The 24,019-nt window shown below is 48.1% G+C and overlaps 1 protein-coding gene across 3 annotated transcripts in view; it reads left to right on the forward strand.

Annotated features, from left to right (window-relative positions):
* Window positions 1–24,019, forward strand: part of MCUB (mitochondrial calcium uniporter dominant negative subunit beta) — an 824,863-nt gene that overhangs the window by 676,767 nt on the left and 124,077 nt on the right. For all 3 annotated transcript variants that reach the window (XM_069630878.1, XM_069630877.1, XM_069630879.1), the window contains 2 exons: window positions 1,800–1,960; window positions 11,637–11,840. In XM_069630878.1, the coding sequence (XP_069486979.1) occupies window positions 1,800–1,960; window positions 11,637–11,840 (365 nt within the window). The remainder of the gene's footprint in view (window positions 1–1,799; window positions 1,961–11,636; window positions 11,841–24,019) is intronic.

The raw sequence follows: 24,019 nt of genomic DNA on the forward strand, positions 1-24,019 counted from the left end.
ATCCTCTTATGAGCACCATCCTCCTGTCCAGCTCTATGGTGGACTGTAATAGTTTAAACGGGACATGTGGTGCAATCCACGTTATGACCCCTCTGGCGTATGCCGAATACGTCGCCAACAGAGTTGAGGGCTGTTAGTCTTAGTGACCGACACTGACACCCGTACTTTCGACCCAGTTCGTACAACCACCAATGCATGGTCCAGGCTGTTTAAAAAGGTGTGAGTTAGTGCTCCATACTGTGGCGCCATCCCCTTGTGGAACTGCCCCAGGCTCCCTCCCACTTATGAACCTGATGTTCAAGTGTCCTGGGATGGCGATAGACAGATGGACCTGGAGGATCTATATCCAGGGGGGGGATTCATGACATTGGAGGGGTTTGCAGAGAAATTGGGTATTACTCCCATTAGAACTTTACAATATTTCCAGATGCGAGCGACTGTCAGACGCTGATGGCCCTCATTTCCACAAGAGCCACAACCCCGAGGTTGCATAGAGGCTGTGGTGACGAGCGGAGGTACTGGAAGACTGATCTCTAAGCTGTATAGATTGGTTCAAGCTGGCCAGTCTTCTGGGAATATGGCACGCAGTAAGTGGGAACGTGAGCTGAGGGTGGAGATGCAGGGCGTGCAATGGCAGAAATATTGTCTCCTTACATGAGAAGTCTCGCTTAATGCGCAACCTCGACTTATACAGTTCAAGGAGCTCAACCAATTGTATTATACGTCTGTGCGGCTTGCACAGTTCTCATCAGAAATGTGTGATAAATGTTTACAATGCGGGAAGGCAGGGGTGGACTCATTCCATATGTTCTGGGACTACCAGAGGGTGGGGCGTTTCTGGTGGCGTGTGTTACATGATATGGTGGGCATCCCACTGGTTCTCTCGCCACCCAAATACCTCCTGGGTGACATTGGGACTGTATCCATACTTGTGCATAGACTGTTTAACCTTCGATGTGTCCGCGAAAAAATGTTTATTGAAATACTGGAAATCTAAAATTGCTTCCACATGTAGTGAATGGCTTAAGGAATTCACCTGCATTAATGAAAAGGAGGAGGGGTATGTGATGCAGGTTGTGACAGCAAGCATGTCTAAGAATATCTGGGATCCCTTCCGAGACTATACACGTATAGGTGAGAATGCAGAGTTGCATTAAGTGGGGGTGGGTCTGAACGGACGAGCAACTGTTGGATGGGCAGGGCTCACCAGATGGACTAGGTTAACTCACGGATTGACGGCTCGCAACTGTAATGATGTAATGTATTTGAACTCGTTCAGGATGTAATTAGTATATTGTCAAGTGTAACGTGTCTGCCTGTTTTCTTAAATAAAGTTTTTTTTAAAAAAGATAATACGTAACCGGTCTTCATTGTTTTCATTTCATGTTCTTCCGTTGTTGCTTCCTATGAGTAGTTATTTTATTTTGACACTGCTTAGGCATGGCGAGTCGTTGAAAGCGAAGTGGAGAGAAGAACGTTTGACAAGAATAGAAAAACAATGACTGTAGAATATTTTAACACATTTTTTTGTTCCTTAGAAAGTGTGTAAAAATATGAACTTGTGTCATTGATTTTAGACTAACTATATTAGTGGATAATTAGAAATATTTCTTTAGTCAAAGTTGCAAGCTCAGTTGCTCATAGAGGCAACAAATCTATGGAAATCTGTGCTTTAATCAGTGGTATGTCCTACTCTTTTAACACTACAATATGCTGTGCCATGCTATTTGTAGACTATTAATGTTTGAAAGGACATCACTACTGTTCATAGTCTTAAAATATGGCTGTCCATTCCTCAGATAAAGTCAGCAGCGAACGGGCGTCAGAGTTGGACGGCATAAAGTCATTGGTGCACAGTCTATACACTGCCCTGCACTTGGAAAGCCATCAGATAAAGCAAGAGCGAGAGTTGCTTCAGAAGCTGGACAACCTGCAGGAACAGCTCCAGCCTTTTGAGCGGGTAAGGAGATTCTTCCCCCAATGTAAAAACTGAGCAGTGAAGGGAAATTATGTCATATGGAAATAGAAATGTGTAGACAGAAAAACTCAGGCATTGTTGTGGTTATGTCATTTGCTCGTAAAATATACACGCACACGCGTACTGTATCCCCCTCCCCTCTTCCTCCCTGCCTCCCTCTCTCTTCTCCCTCTCCTCTCTCCCCTCCTCTCTCTTCGCCTCTCACTCCTCTCTTCTCTCCTCTCCCGCTACTTACTCGCATTCTCCCCACTCTCTGCTGAAGAAGTACAGACATACATCCAACTATCTCTTGTTAGGACTAATGATGATGCCAGATATATGACACACACACACCAACTGATGACTTGAAAGCCCTCTGTTAATTTTTGCAAAGGATAATTATTTCCTAGGATTTGAGCTAAGATGTTGGACATTATGTTCGTATAACAGACTCTGCTTAATGTGCTGTTTTGTGTATACACATAGCTAATGCGGAAATAATGGGACGCTCATTTTCCTTTGTCAACTGGTTTCCTTCATCTATCTCTGCCTCACAAAACTATATCTGTCTCTACTCCAACCCAGCACATTTACTACATTTCTTCCCTCAGGGACCACATTGGCTTTGCTCCTCTCTAGTTTGCTCCAGGACAACGGACATGGTTGACTGCCTCTATAGTCCTGGTCTTTCCGGCTCCATTCAGGGCCTTTGCTAAAGCAAGGCTCTGGAATGTCCCAACTGTTGAGCAGAGATATCTCACACCGTTTATCTGTGTTCTGTCTCCGGTCCACAAAGTAATTAAGTGAACTTGTAGAACAGGTGGCCCAAGAATAATCCTCGATTCCCATGCTCTATCCAAGCTTTGCCACCTATTGGACCCTCTCCGACTATCTACTTCAGAAATTTAGGTTATAAATATTGTTAACAAAAGGGAGAAGTAATTTTGAAAAGAATTTGCATAACCCTGGCACCCGGGATGGGTTCCCGAGCCAATCGTATTGGTCCAAATGTCTGTTGAATCTCATGATCTCAACTTGCTTTCTAAGAGAGTTGAACTCTCAACACACCACCGCTGTCATTTACTTTCCCTCCCGCTACCCTGCCCCAGCGTCCTCGCTCTGTCCTGACTCCCACCCACATACACAATCCACAATTCCACCCCCTGGCTCACATTTCAATCCCCACTGCAATTGCCTTTCTTTTTTTTTTTTTAACTTAATTTTTATTGAATTTTTCAGCAGAAGAAAAACAAGTTCTTCCAGGATCAAATAACAAAAACAACAAAAGAATCCAACCAACAACTAAACCCTCCCATTATCCCCCCTCTCGATCCCTCCCACTACCTCCCCCCCTTAATCCCAGGTAAACTAGGCTCCGAGAGTCCATGGTGCTAGTGACTGAGAGTAGGGACAAAACACATACGCAGCAGTATATTTGGGCCATGCAAATGGCGGAGTCGCGCAACCATCTAAACCTGCTTCCGCCGGTAAAAGCTTCAGCAGCCCCACCCCGGTGACCTGATACAGAAAAATCACAAAACAGTTCATAGTTTCAAGGCTTCACAGTCCACACTGAGTATAACCACAGTCCATTCCTGCAAAAAGGATGACATAGAATCGTTGACAATAGCAGAAAGTTTCTCATACTCAAAAATAGCAATTAACTTGGTAAACCATTCTGTTTTGGAAGGCACTAGGGAACTCTTCCACTTCCGAGCCAGAGCCAATCTCCCTGCTCTCAACATGGCCCCCATTACCCTCGAGAAGGAACCCACCTCTTAATCAGGCAAGGGAGTGCCCAGAAGAACCTCAAGCGGATGCAAGGATGGACATGTTCCCAGAATGCCCTTAATCCAGCTGAGCACTTCCGTCCAGTAGACCTCAATAACCGAGCACTCCCACCACATATGAAACCAAGTACTTTTATTGGAACACAGTCTGGGACACCACAGGGACACTTCTACAAACATTTTAGAGAGGGCAACCGGAGAACGATGCCAGGAGTGCAAAACCTTAAAATTATGCTCCATTGCCGCCGTATACAGTCCACCAGAAAACACCGACCTAAACTCTAACTGCCAAGATCGGTCATCTAAGGACAAGCCTGACCGTTCCTCACGGATATGCTTGAACGACTGCCTACCTCCCAGGTTAGAGGAAATGAGCACATTATAAATCTTGGAGAGGGATCCCTTCCTAGACTTGGCTTCCGCAAAAAGCCTCTCAAAAGGAGTCAAAGGGCGTGATAAATCAGCCACCCACCGCGCTTGGGTGAGAATTCCCTTAAGTCTCAAATACTCAAAGACCGAGAGTGGCCTCCCCTCGAACCCCTCTGCCACTTGGGCATATTCCATGAAAGACCCTTCATTGAACAGCTGAGCAGCTCTTTCCAACCCCTGATCAGACCAGGCCTGCATTTCCCGGAACCCCTTCGCGCCCAAATTAATCGGGGGACCCCACAAAGATGACAAGGGGGAAGGCCAAGAGGAAAGAAGCCTATTGGTTCTAGAGGGCTTCCAAACCGACCACAAAACAGCAAGAACAGGGTGTGATTTAACGGGCTCTGGAGTAGAGTTCGGGGGAGGCCACAAAAGGTCCCTAACCTTTCTTGGATGAACCTGAACATCCTCCACATAAGTCCAGTATGTCCGCAGATCATCCCTCAAATGCTCCAGCATAACTCGCAGCTGAGCCGCCTTAAAATAACCTCTAAAGTCCGGGAAACCAAAGCCCCCAAAGGACTTGGGAAGGGTCAAGGTAGCTAAGCCAACTCTGGGTCTCTTTCCATTCCAAATAAAACGGAGGATACGCGATTGCAATGCAGCAAAGAAGGAATCCGGCACCAAACACGGAAGGGACATGAAAAGGTAGAGGAGCCGTGGAAGAATATTCATTTTAACCACCACCATACGCCCAGGCCAAGAAAGAGTCAAGGGGGCCCACCTTGAAAGATCGCTCTGGATTTTTGCTTGGAGAGGAGGGAAATTTAGCTCAAACACTTTACCTAGATCCCTGGGAATAACGATGCCCAAATACCTCTAGTAGATACACGCTCCACACGCACCCCATATATTTCTTCTCTTCCCTCAATTTCGAAATCTATCCCCTCCCCCGCCATAGGCATAATGCATGACTTGGACAGATTAACTTTTAACCCTGAGAAAGACCCGAACCGACGAATCGGACCCAGAAATCGCGGGAGAGCCAGCCGAAGCCCCGTCAGGTACACTAAAATATCATCCGCAAACAAGGATAGTTTAAACTCATGGTCTCCACAATGTACCCCTGTAAGGCCCCCGTCAGCCCTGACCATGATGGCAAAAGGCTCCATCACCAGCGCATATAACAGTGGAGAGAGGGGACATCCCTGACGCGTGCCCCGGGAGAGCGAGAACCCCTACGACATGCAGCCATTAACCAACACCCTAGCAGAAGGACCATTGTACAGTGCAGCAACCCACTTACAAAAATTGTCCCCAAAGCCCATTTTCTGCAACACCCTCCCCATGTAAAGCCATTCTACACGGTCGAAAGCCTTCTCAGAGTTTAACTACAAGAGATAGGCCTCCAAACCCCGCTTCGACGCCTCATGCATTAGCCCCAGGGTCTTCCTCACATTATCCGTTTCCTGGCGCCCGGAGACGAATCCGACCTGGTCGCCATGCACTAGGGAGGGAAGGAACACACCGACACCCTCATCCGAGAGACGAGGAATATGCAGCAATTCTAAAAAATGGTCCACATCAGTCCCGTCCCCTGAGTATTCTGACGAGTAAAGACCCTCGTAATACCGCCAAACCTCTGCTGCTATCATATCATCCTGCAGAACTCCCCTCCCTTCCCGATCCACAATACGATTCACCCTCCTGCTGTTTCGAAGCTCCCTTAGGCGCCACGCCAGGATCTTATCCGCCTTTTCCACCCGCTCCATATACCACTGTTTCAAAAATGCCAGCTTTCTTTCCGTTTGTCCCACGAGCAGAGCAGACAATTTAGCCTTAAGATTCTGAAGTTCTTCCCATTTTCCCGGGGCCATCTGAGACTTCAGCTTTCCTCCCGGCTGAATGGCAGCTATTCGCTCCCTCAATTTAAGTTCCTCTCTGTCCCGCTCCCTGTTTCTTCTTGCGCCCATCTCTATGAGTATGCCCGTAACCGTGGCCTTAAATGCATCCCACACACCTAGGACATCCACCTCCCCTGTGTCGTTAAGAAGGAAATATTCATTAATTGAACCCAAAAGAGACTCCTTAAGCTCCTTATCTAAAAGCAACGAATCATTACATATCCACCGAGCCCTAGTCGGCGTCCGCGGGGGAACCCCTAACGAGACCCCAACTAAATGATGGTCGGACCACCGGACAACCTCCACACCAAAGTTCGAGACACCCTCCCGAAGCGTCCAATCCACTTAGACGAGATCTATCCTAGAGAACGCCCAATGTACCGCAGAGTAAAAAGTGAAAAGAGGGTCACGGTTCCCTTCAACGGAATGCACGTCCACCAAGCCCAACCCCTCATTAGTTCGTTGAAATGAATCCGCCATATTCCTCTGAACACACTGGTCGGGGCAGGGGGAAAGCGACTTCCTATCCCTATCCGGCCAAGGACCATGTTAAAGTCCCCACCCACTATCAAGGCACCCTCCGCAAAACCCCGAATAGACTCACCCACCTTTTCCCAAAAGCGATCCTGCGCCTCATTTGGGGCATAGACCCCTACCAGGGTAATCAACCTGCCTTTCATTGACCCCTTAACCATAATGTAGCGCCCTTCCGGATCGGACCTATGAGCCTTTGGGACAAAAAGAGCCTGGGGGGAAACCAACAACACAACTCCCCACTTCTTCGCCACATACGAGGAATGGAACACATATTGAATAGCTTTAGCTCGAAACGATGGCTCCTTACCCCAAACCCAGTGAGATTCCTGCACAAAAAGGAAATGTAGATTACGCCTAGTAAGTTCCCTCGCCACCAGGCACCGTTTCGTAGGAGAATTCAATCCCTGCACATTCAGGCACCCCACCAACAACCTCTACATAGAATCAGCCATTAAATAGGCCAAAAGAAACTGTCCCACCCCCTTGCAGGCCACACCAGAATGCCCGCACCTCCAGCTCACACGCACCAAAGGAGATCAAATAAGGACCTGTATACCCCCTACTTCTCAGAAACCCCATCAACCCAAAACACCCCCCCAGAACTAGGAAAACAACAACCAGTCCCCCCATTACCCACCCAAAACCAGCCCAACAACACCCGTTGTCTCCCACCCCCACCCACCTCCGAGTGCCTGGATAGACTGCGACATCTCCCCGCCGTGCTACCAGGCCGCCAGAGATTGCCTCCACCTGGGCGCCTCCCACATCATGCAGACAAATAACAATTTGAGCCCCCCCATCCCCAATCAAAAACAAGCCCCCAACACCACCACTTGTATACGCCACTCCCCCTATCCCGAGACCCCATCATAAGCTTGAGACAAAACAAAGAACCAGTAACACAGGAGGTCGGCCAAGGCCAAACAGGACCAGACAAATGGCCCTATAAAACCCCAACAGCAACCAGCGTGCCAATCTCCACCAACAACATCAAGGCACCGGCTGCTTCGGTGACGGGGGCGCCACTCTCCTGAATTTCCTGTGCCCCCGTACACGTTGCTGGCCCACAAATTCCGACGGGCCAGGGCGGTCTCTGTCTGAACCCCTCTCCCCCTCCACATCGTCCTTAGAAGGGTTGTCTCCCAAAAGTTCACGAGAGACTCGATGAATGTCAGTTTCTGAGGAGAGAGAGTATTTGTAGCCATCTAGTTCAAAGGCAAGGGAAAACGGGTGGCTCCATCTATAACGTACTCCCTTGGATTGCAACCACCTCGTTAAGGGTCCGCAAAGGCGCCGTCGAGCAAGGATGAGCGCTTAAAGATCCTGAAAAATATTGATTTGCGCACCTTTCCAGTCAATGGGACCCTTCTTGCAAGCTAAATCCAGGATATTGGCTTTTTCAGCAAAGTAATGAAACTTCACAAGGACCGTACGGGGCTCACCCGCACGCCCCCCCCCGCCCTGTGGGCCCTATCAATCGCCTTGACCCCTCTCACAATGTCCGCCTGAGACTCCCCCTCCAATTCTGGCATACCAAAAAACCTTAGATTAGAGCGCCGTTCCCAATTTTCTAAATCGTCCAGCTTGAGGGTGACTTTCTCCTTCCACTTCTCAAGCTCAGCCAGCCTCATATCAAATTGCGTCTCAAAAAGGTCCGCAGAGGTTTGGTTGGCCTCAAGGGCCTGAACACAATCTTCTACGGCGTCAACCTTCTTGTCCAGAGAATCCAGGCGTTTATTGACATCTGCTCTAAAGCCACGTATCTCCTCCAGCAGGGCTGCCATGTTGCGGCTCACAGACAGAGCCTCTGAAGCTTCCAACTGGACCCCAGCCTGCATGACGGCTTCCCCCCCCTCCTCTGCTCCCACTCTTTGATATTTCTGTAGGGCCTGTGCCCAGTCCATTCAAATGGGACCCCGAGAACACCCCAAACAGAATATTAGGAGACCTCCTGGGGTGGTGGTGCTCAGGCCCTCAGCTTGGTCCGGAAGGCCTCTCCCCTCCAACAGGATACAGCTCAACTTACAGCCCACAGACAGATTGCCGCCACGGCCAAGCAGACAACCAACCTACTGCACCCCCGAAAGAGGGGAGAGAAGCCTATCACACCATCTTCATTCTTCTTGGCTGACTGGAAACGAAAATATATAAGCTCCGACCTAAAATTGCAGCTCGAACAGCGCCATGCACAAAGTATAGAGTCTCTGCGGGTGCAGCAGCGTGCCAAATTTTTTTTTAGAAAAAAATCAGGCTTATCTGCTTTCAAATAGGTAAGAGCTCCATACCATGATGTCATCTGTACCATAACAATCACTTCAAAGTCCAAGAAAGGCGCTCTTTGTGAGGTCCGCTGCCAGCGCTTTTACAGGCTGTTTAAACGTCTTCCAAGTATTTTTAGCAGCCTACCTGCAGGCTTAAGGTTTGTGACACGGGGCAAACAACTGTCCAGCCCAGACCGGCCTCGGGGGGGGGGGGAGAGAGGCACAACTCGCCCTCCACAAAGCCTCCACGAGCCGCCTATACCGGCCCCCCTCACCACCACAACCCGGGCCGTGTTGAGCTTCCAGTTAGCCCCCCTCCGCTCCACCAGGACACAACAGTAACACACTGGGAGCACTCCCAGACACGTCTAATGGGGTTTCTCCACCTCGCCAGACGCACGCTCCAGGGGGCTCACCGGACCTGGGCTCACACCCAAGCCCGGCGGCCCACTCCAAACTCCACCGCTCTTGCTCCCCGACGGGGTGGGGGAGACAGCCGCTGCCGAAGAACTCACTATCCTGATCCCGACAGCAGACCCAGCTGCTGCCGCCCACCGAGCGTTCACCTCACCTTAACGCACAGGAATCAGCTCCTCTGATCGCCGCAAAATGTCTCAGGGGAGGGCAGAAGGGCACCCACCACCCTCGATGACACCGCTTCGGTCCCGCAGTCCGGCCAAGAGCGTACTCTCGAGGCTGCATCTCCCCCTCCGCAGGGCAGGCGTCTTCCGCGCGGCAAGCCCGCCAAGGCCGACAGCAGGCCACTCAACTGCGGTGTCCCAGGGCCACAACACTCCGGGACCGAACACCAAGGACTCTCTCCGAGTTCAGCCTTCCTCCCAGGGGGTCCAGATCAGGCTCCAACGGGGCTGGGGGGCACAATTCCCACAGTTTTAGCACCCCAGGACGAAGACCGTCCGAGAGACGTTAGCTCATCTCAGCGCCCCCTGGCGGCTCCCCACTTGCCTTTCTTCATCTACCGCTCGTCCGCGTATCATGTCCGCAAGGAAAATAGAGATGAAACAAATACGTTCCAACTCCTTTTTTCCCAGCAACCATTTTCTTTTGTAGTTCATTTTTGTTTACCTTGTGAAATGACTACCACACAGTTGCACAAGTTTAACAAAGCTATTGGTATGCCGAGGGTTGGATCCAGGATGCTAATAGTATCAATACACCTTTGGTGAAGCCCACAGGAAGGTGTATTATTGCGTAAACAATGCTAATTTATTCATACAGCACCTTTGCCAAAGCCCTTAATGTACACCATTTTCATTTAAAAAATAGTAATGCTAAATTGAAAAAGGTACATATTTTTATCAATTCAAAAGGATAGAAGGCTGGCTTGACATCGACAGGACTCGAATCTGAGATGTGCAGATCTCACACAATTGTCTAAAATAAGTGCAAATTGTAAAACAATAGTTTGGCAAAATGTCATTATGCCTGGTACACAGCTGCTTCAATACTTTTGATCACATGCATGAGGGGGGTATTTACCTCTTGTTTACACTTTTTTTCATTTTTTACATCATCTCTTATCTTCCTGAAATAAGGGTGCAGTTTTGGTTATTCTCATTTGTGCATTTAGCACAGTGCTGTTGGATGTTTCTTGTTGTAAGCTGGACAAAGTTTCCAGGTAGCACAGATATTTTTATTGAGAGGTACCACACTACTCAAACACACTCCAGCATGTCCAACATCACCTGCCAGTCCTTACTCAACATGCCAGATCTTCCCCACATACCTTGCCACATTTCAATTGTGTGAAAACATGCCTAGATACTACATTTCCCACATTTTTGTTTTGTGACACTACTAACAACCCTATTTGTATAGTTCTGTCTATTAAGCTATTAAGCTGAAACTACTGCATTGGATTACAGATAGGAGAGGGATGGGATATGAGGAGGTAAACATAGCTTGTGGGTATTTGGGGTTTTTACCCACCCATTGACTGACATGGCCATGCTAATCCCTATGGAAATTTCCTCCCACTACCTGCCCCACTCCATTCAAAGCACATCCTCCTGGCATCTCTTTGTGTTAGCACTATCAAGCAGCAACATCAAACGTTATTCTGCATTTGGCCTGCCAGTGTTATTTCAGAGAAGTCTTCTAAGAGTTAATGGCTTGAATTCAGTTGTGAATGTGCTGCTGGTTTAATAAAAATATTTAAACCAAGTTTGACTTCAGCCACCTAATGTATAAACTGCATGTGTGTCCTTTCATCTGTTCCTAGGAATAGGCATTTGCCAGGCACTGTCATTACTAGTGCATAAAATGGTGGCAGCTGGAAAATTATGTCATTACCTGGGAATATGGCAGCAGTGCCAGAAAAGTTGTCTGTCGTATTACCAAGTACTAACACAATTTTTCAGCTGTTGCCATCGTATGGTCATGTAGTACCAATATAGCAGTTCCTGCCAAAAGCCTATCCCAAGCATACACAAAATCCCAAACTATTGGCTTTGCCCAATGCTTGTTTAAGAGTTGCCACCAGCTCGGCCCGCTCAGCATTGTAAAGGTGGCATTTGACAGCTTAACATAATCATTTAAATGTAGAAGTTATTAGATAAAAGAAATAGCAATGTGTAAAAATGTGAAGCTAAACCTTATTTGTTACTTTTGGTCATGTGTTACTTACTCTTCAAGATGTTATTAAGGACCTTGTCCCATTTAAGAATGGTCTAGCCCTTTCTTCCGAGTGTTTTAGGCATATTTTCTAGGGTCTTTAATATGCTTCCTTTCTTTGCTCACACTTTAATAAGATCTTAAGATGTGATGACCTTACCATAGCTGTTTTTGTTACTATTAGATGAAATTTGGACTCCTCCAAAATGCTCAAGCAAAGACGACACGGCTCATGTGGGTCGGCTTAGCATTGCTGTCCACTCAAGGTGGAGCGCTTGCATGGCTAACGTGGTGGGTCTACTCTTGGGATATCATGGAACCCGTCACTTACTTCATCACATATGGAAGTGCCATATCCTTTTATGCCTACTTTGTTCTTACCAGACAGGTATGTTAACTTTCTCCACTATTTGAAAGTGTTCTTACGGAACCGTAATGCATTTAAAATGAAATACGTACATACTGCAGTTACAAAAGACATAAACCAACCTTTTTGTTTGGTATGCTGGTTATGAAAAGTTGAATGTCTAATGCAAAAGGCAGGGGTTTGCTATACAAGTGGGTACAGTGTTCAACTGTGTTTTTTGCATATTTTTATATGATTTCTAAAAAAGAAAAAGTATAAACTGATTATGAAACACATTCAATTAGAAGTTATCTCAGGAATTGTATTGGCTGAATGCATAGGGCATGTATTTTTGAGCATATATCGATCGACTTTTTTTACAGTGCATCTTATCTTCGATTTTCTGACAATTAGACATGCAAACCGCCCTGGCGGCAGTAAATCTTAACACACACCCCTCAAGCTGACATCGGCATGACAAACTTATATGCAACGCCCTGTGAAGGGATCATGAAGCAAGGAACAGACAACTGATTGTGTTCTTTCATCATAAAAGTATGTTCAGTACAATGTTTTAAAAGAATTGTTAAAACAAGATTCAAAAAAATCGGTTCTTAAATAAAGATTTCAACAAAAAAGTGGAAGAACTTTTATGACCACACCACTTTACTTGAATCTTGATGTCAAATATTCCACAATTTCTGTGTTACGAACCACATTAGCAATGTTTTTTTTTTTAGCATACACTAAATCTGTTATCAGTCCCTGCATTTGCATTGCCAGCACAGTCAAATTCAGTTCTTTCACAAAGTCAAATAGCATCTGGGGGCCACCCATTTTTTTTCTTTTGGTAAACGGCATGGTATAAAGCAGCATAGTAAAAGCACAAGTTGTTCTTGCTTTTTCCCTACCAATGTTTTCATTGAGAACAAGTACAACAAGTTTTATTAGGGCCTCCACACCATCTATGCTGAACTGCAACCTTTTAGGCCTGTACTTTAGGTGCATATTATGGAAAACTTCCAAATCCCCTTTGTGGCAAAATTCAGTGAGGCCCTTCAATTCTTTAGTAAGCACTTTGTCGCACACTATCTTTTGAAGAGCAACATGAGGAGGGGTGCCTTACACTAACCACTTTTTCTTACGTTCATGCTCGTCACTTAGAGGGCCATGTTCACAAGCGTGATAATGCTAGTTATCCTCCCATGACTGTCTGTTTGAAACACATTGTGTATAGGCGTATTATAAATACTCAATAAATAAACAATGGTGGAGCAGTGAACACCACTTTACAACTAGATACTGAACTGAACCCTTGAACACCCCCATAGATGATTGCAGATAGACTGTGACCATTTTAGTATTTCTTCTGACCCCTTTTTATTATTTTACCAGTAGCAGTGACCTTTTTGGATATGTATTTGGTGACGTGTGTTTTGAATCTAGGGGAGCCATCACAGATTCACTGACAGTGACCTCCTCCCATGTGGCCAGGAGAAAGCAGCCGATACCTGATCCTGACCCTGGGGGCGGTGTCATGAGGGAGGATCACAGAGGAGGAGATAGCTACTGGGGCAATGACATGACTTCACTGGACGAGACTCAGTAGCTCCCCCTTTCTCATGAGGAAGACCCCCTTATACCTAAGACCCTTTTTAATGAACAAGATCCTGTGATGCCTCAGACCCTCATGGCATACTGTCAGATACGTGTTCCCACTGATGGGAGAAGTGAACCCTTTTCTTAATATTTTTATGGCCAAACACACAACCACGACACCAACACATACTGCTCAGATATAACACCTTTTTCTTCTAAGGTTCCGTATTGTAAAACCAGTAAACGGAACTATTTCATTGTCATTTGTTTAACAAAATCTAGGAACTCCAATTACTGAGACTGGGCGGATGCAGGAGTTTGAACCATGTACCAAGAACCTGAACCATAATGTACAGTCTAGTTGTTTTTCTAAAGCACCTTTGCGCGGGACATTTAAACCCAGCAAGCACACTATTGAAGAAGGCAGAGGCAGTGAAGGAGAAGACGTTGGCTCATGTTTAAGAGCTCACAAACAGTATGTGCTGGTGTGGCAGAGCTGGAGAGGCCGCCACGGGAGAGATGCCGAGTCAGAGACTGAAGTACCATGGAGACTCTGGGAGCTGCAAGCAAGATCCTGGGCGTTTGGCGAGTCGAGAAGCTTGCGCTCTCCATTTTGGATCCCAATGGGAAACAGACATACCATCGCGGAGCTGCGAAGGATCCCGGAAGAACGTCTACGGTCTCCAGATTGGAAAGCGGCTGACAGCAGCATGCCACAGAAGAGCAAACCCAGTGAGTATGCTGAATCATGCTTGGACCGATCCGGCAACCGCGCCAACAGAAATTTGAACATTGTAACTTATTTGAATACTACAAATGGCTTATTTGAATACCAAAAGGCAACCCCCAGTGAACTGTGAATATATGAAATATAAATGTGGGAGCCAAACTTAAAGAAACTTTACCACAAGTATATATATTGATTGATCGATATATGCTCAAAAATACATTCCTCATCCATTGGGCCAATAATATTCCTGAGAGAACTTCTACTTTAAGACCTCTTGTAGATATTGATTGTGCTATCAAAAAACAAACTTCATTATCTACTAACATATTTTGCAATAAATCAGGGGTCCATCAAGTCAAAACCTACTGCATGTTTTCAGGATATGTACACAGAATGCATTTGAAAAAATTGTACACATTTAAAAAAGGAGTGCACATGGAATAAGTGCATATGATGCATTTTTTTACTTTTCGCTCATTGCAAAATTGCTCATTCTCAAAGGGGACCTGTGTATTTTAGGGGGGCAGGACAGCGCAAAGATGTGCTGGCCAGCCCCCTTCAATACATTAGTGTCGGGAATATACTTTGGACACTAATGTATTGCAGGATCCCAGCATCCACCCGAGTGCTAGGAGCGCATTTTGAAATGCGGTAAAAATAAAGTATTTCTGTCCTAATGCAAGTGGTAGAGCAGCGGCTCACAAGGCTGCTTTGCTACTTTAAATAAAATGCCTAGTCCAAACATGCGTCGGGGAAGGCCTTTGATTTTTGTACATTTCAAAGTACATTCCAATCGTGAATTTGGGATGCGCAAAAATGCCCCTTATGTACACAAATGCACAACGTGAGTGAATGAAGGCATCTGAAAGTGCATGCCCACATTCAGATGCCCTCTGTGGATTTGGTTTACCTATTTGTGGCACAAGTGATAAGATGTTGAAAATCTGGCCTATTTGAATGCAAATTAGCTACTTACACAGGCAGTGGTTATCCTGAAAACCTAGTGTGACTAGGGCTCTAGAAGGCCATAGTCTCCTTGTGTTTGGCCTACTGAAGGTGAATAGGTTTAATCAAAACAGGTAGAAATTGCATGTGATCTAAATATTTAATTGTATTTCCTCATTCTTTTTTTGATTAGTTATATTTTAAAATAATTGTGATGTTTGTGGTGCACCTCTGTGTATGGGATGAAGATTCTACCCTGCAGCTCGCTAGATGAGGGAGGATTGGCAGAGCTGCTGAGTCAGGCTTCTTAGCTATTGGGGCGCGGGGACGTGACAGTAAGTAATGCAAGCCACCTGTTGATTGTTTAAGCACACTATTGGTGTTTATATATATTTATTTCAAGAACAGTGATGCCAATTTCAATCAGGAATGACTTACAATAATACATTAACAGATGATGGCGGCATTCCCCAGAAGGGGTGTCTGAACTACAGCACAAAGATGGGAACGTGTGTTGTGTGTTTGTGTGTAGGTATGTGTATCTGTGTGCAGCATTGCTAGGCTTACAAAATCATGTATTTGTGAGTTTTCATGGCCTTTACCACGTCATCAGGCAGAGATGAAATGAAGCCTTTGAAAAACATTGCAGCAGTACCAGTCAGATGCCAGTGAATGGCTTTGGATAAATTGATAGGCGTCAGGTCTGAGTTTTGTAATCCCTGCTTCGAGGGTTTGGGTCCTCCGACGTATTCCATATCTATGACAGGTAATGTCCACAGCTGTGCTGCTTCGGAAAATTTTCGGCGTCTGCGTCCTGCGTCGATGACGTCGATGTGCCGTCCCCGAGGACCTCCTCTGATGGCCGACGTCACCCAATGTGATAAGTAGGACGCACGACGCCCGTAGCCTCAGTTCAGTTTTTTCCGCGAACGTGTTCGTTTCGTGAATCTCGGTACGCCTCGACACTTTGGAGTTTGTTGTATTCTTCTCGGTTCTTTGAACCTGTTCGGTTTTTGTGAAAAAAGCCTGTTTACGATGTCTACCGCGTCTTCCACCCCGCGTCCGGGCTTCAAGAAATGCGGGGACTGTGGGTCCAAGATGTCGGTCACGGACTCGCACGACGCCTGCCTCTGGTGCCTCGGGGAGGCCCACGATACGGACGACTGTGTCGACTGCCAGTCGCTCACGGCCAAGGCCTTGCGGGAGCGCAAGAAGAGGTTGTCAGTAGGTCGGGTGTCTAAGCCCTGGAAGTCGAGGACTACAGGGCTTTCGACGGATGACTCGAGAGGCGACTCTCCGCGTCATCGTCGGAAGTCCAGTGGGTCTCCTTCCAGGAGTCGGTCTCGCGACTCCTCTGCCTCTTCGAGGCATTCCCAGAAGCTCTGGCATCGGACGCCTTCCCTGTCCCCGTCCTCTTCCGAGGACTCCGCCCGTGGGCGGGTCGCTTATCCCACCATGCAAGCGACACCGGAGAAATGGGCTTCCTTAGGGAAGAAAATGTTGGCGATTCTCGAATCGCAGGGCACCGGTCCGTCCGCGGCTCCGAGTGGGGTCGGTCGGCACCGGTCGAGAGACACCGCTCGTACGCCTTCGGGCTCGGGTGGTCGGCACGGCTCGCGGGAGAGGTCCCGCTCGGACAAGGGTAGCCGTTCTCGCCATGTCCGTTCCAGGTACCAGTCCTCGACGCGCTCGAGACCGCGTGATCCTGTGCCGTCTTCGAGGAAGACGTCGACGCCTGTGGTGCCGAGGTCGTCGACAATCTCTCTCGAGGCTCCGCCTCTGAGAGGGTCGTCGACGCTGTCAGCGCCTAGGTCGTCGAGAGACACGCTCGGAGCTCCGGCTTCGAGGCCCGTGTCGACGCCGTCGATGCTGGAGGCGCTGCAGCTGACGTCGACGCCGATTCACTCGATGCCGATTCTCTCGACGCCGGTGCCGATTCGTTCGGTGCCCTCGACGCCTTTCGAGGCGGTGGTGTTGGAGGGGCCCTGTGGCACGGGGGAAGCCCCTAGAAAGGCTCTGGCTAAGGTCAGGCATAGCTTTGGTCCCCAGGTGTCTTTCTCTCACCGCCTGGAGCACATTTCAGTGGGTGATGAAGGCTCTGATGAAGGCCTGGTTCCGGTTAAGGTCCCAGATGAGCTTCTCTCGGGCCATAGCCAGTTTGATGACCTGAGGCAGTCACTGCATGATGCCAGTGGACTGGACACCTCTCCGGAGGTGGAGTTTTGTAGGCCGGAGCCTGGCACTCATGCCGATTTGTCGTACCGGCGCCTTATGTCTCGGGTCACCGAGTACTTGGGATGGTCGGCTCCCCCAGGGGAGTTTGTTCAGGATGATCTCACGGACATCCTTGATCTTGGTCCCATCACTGACCCGGTACTGCCATTTCATAGGGTGGTGGCGGCGGCTTGGACTGCTCCGGAGAGTCTCCCGGCAGTGGGCAAGTCTTTGTCGCGAAAATACCGTCCAGCCAGTAGCGACCCCTGCTACTTGTCCAGGCAACCCACTCCGGAGAGTTTGGTGGTGCAGACGGCTACGGCCCCGACAAAGCAGGCGTCGGATCCTACCATCCCTCCGGATAGGGACGACAAACGTTTTGACGGCTGGGCGAAGAAAGTGTTTTCTTCAGCGGGTATGGTGCTTCAGGCGGCCAACTCCGTATGTGCCTTGTCTCGTTTCACACACACTCTGTGGAACTGTGTTGCATTAGCGGCTGAACATATTCCAAAAGGGGACGAACAGGATGGTTTCCTTGCTATGGTTCAGGATGGCAAGGATGCCATGTGTGAGGCCGTTCAGTCAGGTTTGGACATGGCAGATTGTGTCAGCCGGTCCATGGCGGCGTGCACCGTAATACGCAGGTTTGCGTGGTTGCAGAAGTCTGGGTTCGCTCCTGTTGTGCAGTCCCGGCTCCTCAACATGCCCTTTGACGGTGAACATCTTTTTGGCAGCAAGACTGACAAGAGCCTTGAGAGGTTGCAGACCTCCAAAGCTGCAGCAAAGTCTTTGGGCGCTGCAGTTCGACAACCTCCGCATTTTCGTCCTAGGGGACAACAATGGAGGGGAGGTTCCTTTCCCTATTACTCGTCCTTCAGTAAAGCGAGAGGAGCTGTCAGTCAAAGAGGCCACCGTAAGAGTGCCAGAGGTGGAAAAAAGGGTACTCGAGGTGCCAAGGCCGCTCGGGCAGTTGCCTCTTTGCCCTCCGGCAACGCGCAGCCACTACCACTCAGTCATGAGGCCAGGTCCCATGGTTTGCCGCTTGGGGGAAGGCTGGCGCAGCATCTTGTAGAGTGGCGTGCCATTACTTCAGATGTGTGGGTTCTGGAGATCATAACCCACGACTACTGTCTTCCCTTTCGGCAGAGGCCTCACGACAATCCACCTGGGAACCTCTCTTTGAAGAGTCCGGATCCGCTCCTTGCGCAGGAAATTCAAGCCCTGCTGGAGAAAGGCGCCATAGAACTGGTGCCTGTAGCTGAGAGGAACAAGGGATGGTATTCCCCTTATTTTCTGATTTCGAAGAAAGACGGGGGATTGAGACCCATCATGGACTTGCACGGTTTGAACAAACTCCTCAGGAAGGACAAGTTCAAGATGGGTACTCTTTCTCAAGTCCTCCAGGCCCTTCAACTTCAGGACTGGTTGGTGTCTCTCGACCTCAAGGACGTTTACTTCCATGTGCGCATCCATCCAAAGCACAAGAAGTACCTGAGGTTCGCGGTTGGCGACTCGCACTTTCAGTTTCGGGTCCTGCCGTTCGGATTGACCTCCGCCTGAGGGTTTTCACCAAGCTCATGGTGGTGGTGACAGCGCATCTCAGGAAACGGGGGATTCACATCTGCCCCTACCTGGACGATTGGTTGATCAGGGGTGAGCTCTCCTGTCACCTGCCACTCCCTTCACAAGCTGGGCTTCTCCCTCAATTTAAAGAAGTCAAATTTGACACCAACACAGCGGCTCCAGTACATCAGAGCAGTACTCGACACATCCCTGGGGCTGTGTTTTCCTCCCCAGGTGAGGGCTCTTCACATTCAGCAGATGGTGCACAAGTTTCAACTTGCCCAGACTCTCCCAGCGTCCGAGTTTTAGAGACTGCTCGGCCTCATGGCATCCTGCATTCTTCTGGTGCCAGAGGCTCGTCTGCGGATGAGATCTTTGCAGTGGGCACTCAAGCTCCAGTGGTCTCAGTCCTCCGGCAGGATGTCGGACCCTGTTCAGGTGCCGCCCTCAGTCGTCCAGGACCTTTTGTGGTGGGCTGTCGAAGGCAATCTGATGAAGGGGGCCCCATTTTTGCTGCCCTGGCCGGAGGTGACGATCGTGCCGGACACATCCCTCACGGGATGGGCAGCTCATGCCAACGAGTTGACATTCAGCGGTCGTTGGTCTCCGTCGGAGTCCAGACTCCATATCAATCTGTTGGAGCTGAGGGCCGTCAGGCTAGCCCTGAAGGCTTCTCTGCCGACTGTGCGAGGAAAGAGTGTCCTGATTCTAACGGACAACACGGTGGCCATGCACTACCTCAACAAAAAGGGGGGGCAGGGTCACTTCCTCTGTGCAGGGAGGCGATGCAGCTCGAGTTCTGGGCCATTCAGCAGGAAGTTTCGATCTCGGCTGTTCATCTGGCCGGAGACGACAACGAGACGGCGAATGCTCTGAGCAGGCAGAGCACGATCTCTCACGAGTGGGAGCCTGCTCAGGAGATTCTCCTGGAGATCTTCGCCCTTTGGGGGACCCCTCAAGTGGATCTCTTCGCCTCCAGTGTCAACCGGAAGTGTGAGAGGTTCTGCTCGCAGGAATTTCCTCCAAAAGGAGCCTTAGGAGACGCGTTCGTGGTGGAGTGGTCATTCCCACTGCTGTACGCGTTTCCTCCAGTCCCCGTCATCCCGCAAGTACTGCGGAGGTTACGGAGGTTCGGTTCCCGGATGATCCTCATTGCTCCGGCGTGGGCCCAGAGGACGTGGTACCGGGACCTTCTCGACTTGTCCATCTGCCCTCCACGTCGTCTTCCCTACCGAGACGATCTGCTCTCACGGGAGGGGGGTCAGGTTCTCCATCCAGAGGTCAGATCCCTCAACCTTCACGCTTGGCTTCTGAAAGGTTGAGGTATAAGGATTGGGACCTCCCTGAAGACGTGATGGAGGTGTTGCTCTCGGCCAGGCGGCCGGCAACAAAGTCTCTGTATGGTTGCCGTTGGAGAAAGTTCTGCGACTGGTGCAGAGTTAAGATTGTGGATCCTTTTGAGTGTGATATTCCCATGGTTGTCTTTTTTGCTTTCCTTGGCCCACAGGGGCTTGCAAGTGGGGACCATTAAAGGTTACCTGGCGGCGCTGTCCATATTTAAGCGCTCGTCTGAAGAATGTTCCTATTTTAAGATTCCTTTAATTTCTCCGTTTTTGAAAGGGCTCACTAATGTGTTCCCTCCGTCACCTTTTCAGGTGCCCGGTTGGTATTTGAACCTTGTTCTTACGTTTCTTATGGGTGCTCCGTTTGAGCCTTTGCATTCTTGCCCTTTGAGACTGTTAACTCTGAAAACTGTGTTTTTGGTTGCGGTTACTTCCGCTTGCAGAGTGAGCGAGTTACAGGCACTTTCAGTTAAGCCACCCTTCACTTCATTTCAGAAGGACAGGGTTGTCCTTAGAGTTCGTCCTTCCTTTCTTCCGAAGGTGGTTTCGGAATTTCATTTGAGCCAGAAGGTTGTTCTTCCAGCGTTCTATCCTCCTCCACATCCTGGTAAGGAAGAGGAGAGGCTCCATAGGCTTGATCCTAGGAGAGCGTTGAGCTTTTATATTTCGCGCATGTCCCGGATCAGAGTGAACGATCAACTTTTCATTGGTTACGCTGGAAAGCGTTTGGGACAAGCTGTGACGAAACAGACTTTGTCTCGGATTATTTTAGCTATTTCCGAGTGTTACCGCTTGGCGGGTAAGGACCCTCCGGCTGGCTTGCGGGCCCATTCTACCAGGGGAGTGGCTGCGTCTACGGCCCTGCAGTGGGGTGTTCCTATTCGTCGCATCTGTGATGCAGCCACCTGGGCTTTGGTACATACTTTTGTACGTCACTACTCCCTCGATTCCATCCGAGGGCAGGATCTGGCCTTTGGCAGGCAGTCCTTTATTCTGCAATTTGATTGGGCATGCTAAATTTGTGTTCTAAATTCTTTTCCCACCTCCTTGCTTGGTACTGCTTTGGGAGTCTGTCATAGATATGGAATACGTCGGAGGACCCAATCCCCTCGAAGAACAAGTTATTCTCTTGCCTGGTAACGTTCTTTCGATGGGATGGTCTGACGACGTATTCCATATCGCTCCCTCCCTACCTTCCCCGCTGCAGAATTTCTTATGCGATTGCAGCTTGCGTTCCGCAAGGCCTTGTGTGTCTGACTGGTAGAAAACTGGTGTCACACGTTCTGGGTAAAAAAACTACAACTGAGGCTACGGGCGTCGTGCGTCCTACTTATCACATCGGGTGACGTAGGCCGTTGGAGGAGGTCCTCGGGGACGGCGCATCGACATCATCGACGCAGACGCCGAACATTTTCCGAAGCAGCACAGCTGTGGACATTACCTGTCATAGATATGGAATACGTTGTTGGATCATCCCATCGAAAGAACGTTACCAGGTAAGAGAGTAACTTGTTCATCTCTATGGGTGGAGAATAGTGAGATTCTGTTAGTTGGGATAGTGACTCATGAAACCACAATATCTGTTGAAGCCCCCTGTCAGGGTATGGAAAATGTGCATGCATTTGATTTTATAGGTCTTCCTTGCTTTGTCAGGCCTGAAATTACCCTGCAGTACAGCAATTTTAAGATCCTCAAGGGTATGATTTCAAGCCGAAAAATGCTTACCGGCAGAGCTCTTCTCTATGCATTGCTTGACACTCTACATAACTTTGTAGACCTAATTCATGTGGGCTATCCAGATTGCATCCGAAATGTTGACATGTGGACTAGTTAGGCCTTTTTGGTTTTTGCATTGCATGGTTCAGGTTATGTGCTCTTTGTATGTAGTTTGCTTCTTAACATCGTTGTCTTCACATTTGCTGGTTTCCTGAAGCCAAGTAGGGGCATCTAAGTGAAAACTTCTCGCAAACGTTCATCTTGTTGCAGACTGGGTTATAGTTCCTTAAAAATCTTGCTCCCAACTCTGTATTCTGAGATTTTCATCCCCGGGATCCATGTTGCGTGTGAATCTGGCTTCCCACAATTCTGTGGCTGTGTCAATGTTGTATGAAGTCTGATCTCAAAGATTGTATATGTCTATCTCGCCCCCTTTGTGTCTGAGCATATTTGGCTTTATCGTAATGCTTGGCTATATATTGTAGAATGCTTTGTGTGCACTGGATGGAAGCAGTCACACTTCTTATAGCCAGCCCAGTCGGTTGTTTTTTTATATACTGTGGTATGTAGCTAGTCGTATTTTATTGTTATGGTGGTGTCGAGAAAATGCACGTTTTCAGGAGAATATTTCAGGAGAATATGAGAGTTTTTAGTTGATGTTGCATAGAATTCTTTAAATCTTTTGTGCAATCTTAGGAGGTGCTGATCTACAGCTGTCTAAAACAGGAGGATATCATGAATGTAGCACAGATACCTCAATGCTCTGCAGTTACAGGTAGCAAGGAAATCGGTCCCTAATCATTCAATGAACACATGTGCATACAGAGACCCTATCCGAGTACCCATTCCCATCCCCATTGTTTGGAGATAAGTAGCAGTACTGAATGTGAAATAGTTGTTAGTCAAGATGAATTGTATGCCCTTGGCTATAGTGTCAGCAAGTGCATTATGATGCCAAGAGCATTCTTGCATGCCTCAATGCCATTTATGTGGGCAATGTTTGTGTAGAGTGGCTCCTCGTCCATGGTTTCTAGTAATGTGCCCCGTGGGACGGGGCCTTTATCATCCAGTTTGTTGAGTAGGTCAGTGGTGTCCTTAATGCATTTGGACATCTCCCTTGCAAGTGGCTTCAAGATGCTTTAACCCAGCTAGATATGTTTTCAGCCAGCATGCCTGATACAGGGATCATTTGGGTGTCAATGGAGATGTTCTTTGTGCATCTTCGGCAGCATGTAGAAAGTAGCAGGTATTGGGTTGTCTGGTACGAGACCCTAGATGTGTTCCTGGATGTCATTCCGATGTTTCTTTATGATCTTGGAGTGTTCCCTTTTGTATTGTTTGTTTGGATCTTCCTGCAGATTATTCTACTATCTTGTGTCAAAGTTGCCTGTGCGCCTCCTGAATATAGTTGCTGGTTTAATTATGACAACTGCTCCTCCTTTGTGTGCTGGTCAATTGTAATTCTCTGTTTGCTCTCAAGTGGAAAGTTCAAAGCTCCTTCTAGAAGCATATGCAGAGTGGCGTTGGGCCAGGAAATGGTTGAAATGCGACTGCTAAGGTTAATACCTAGTCATTAGCTACAAGAGAAATAGAGTACATTTACCTGAAATGTTTCTGTATTGGGTGGCGATGTCTGGTAACCCTTTGTTGAAAACTGTATTTCAATTTTTCTAGCTACGTAGTCGACTGGCCCAGGCTCTGTGAAAGATAACCTCATTACGGATCTCTGCCACTAAGTATAACCCTGTTTGTCCTTCTTTGAGGGGTGATTCACTTGGGTCTCAACAGTAACGTTCTGTAAGCTGCATATGATGACATTTGGAATCTGGACTCTACCAGGTCTTTGCTTGATATAAAGCCATGAGTATGCAGTCTCTACATTTAACATGTACAGTGCTGGCTCAGAGGTTTCAGGAAATTCTGCTGCATTTGATATGAATGCAGCTGTATTCCATGTCTGATAAGAAGAGTATTGATAAACATTGTTTATTTTGCTTATTGTTTATTAATTGTAGGAGAGGAAAGACGTGAATTCAAGAGTTCAAAATTGTTCTCTTAATGAATATTATGTGTGTAAGGATGCAAATTGAGGCATATTTTACATGGTAATA

The sequence above is a fragment of the Ambystoma mexicanum genome, chromosome 6q, assembly GCF_040938575.1.
Source record: "Ambystoma mexicanum isolate Mex_15411 chromosome 6q, UKY_AmexF1_1, whole genome shotgun sequence".
Taxonomy (NCBI): Eukaryota; Metazoa; Chordata; class Amphibia; order Caudata; family Ambystomatidae; genus Ambystoma; species Ambystoma mexicanum.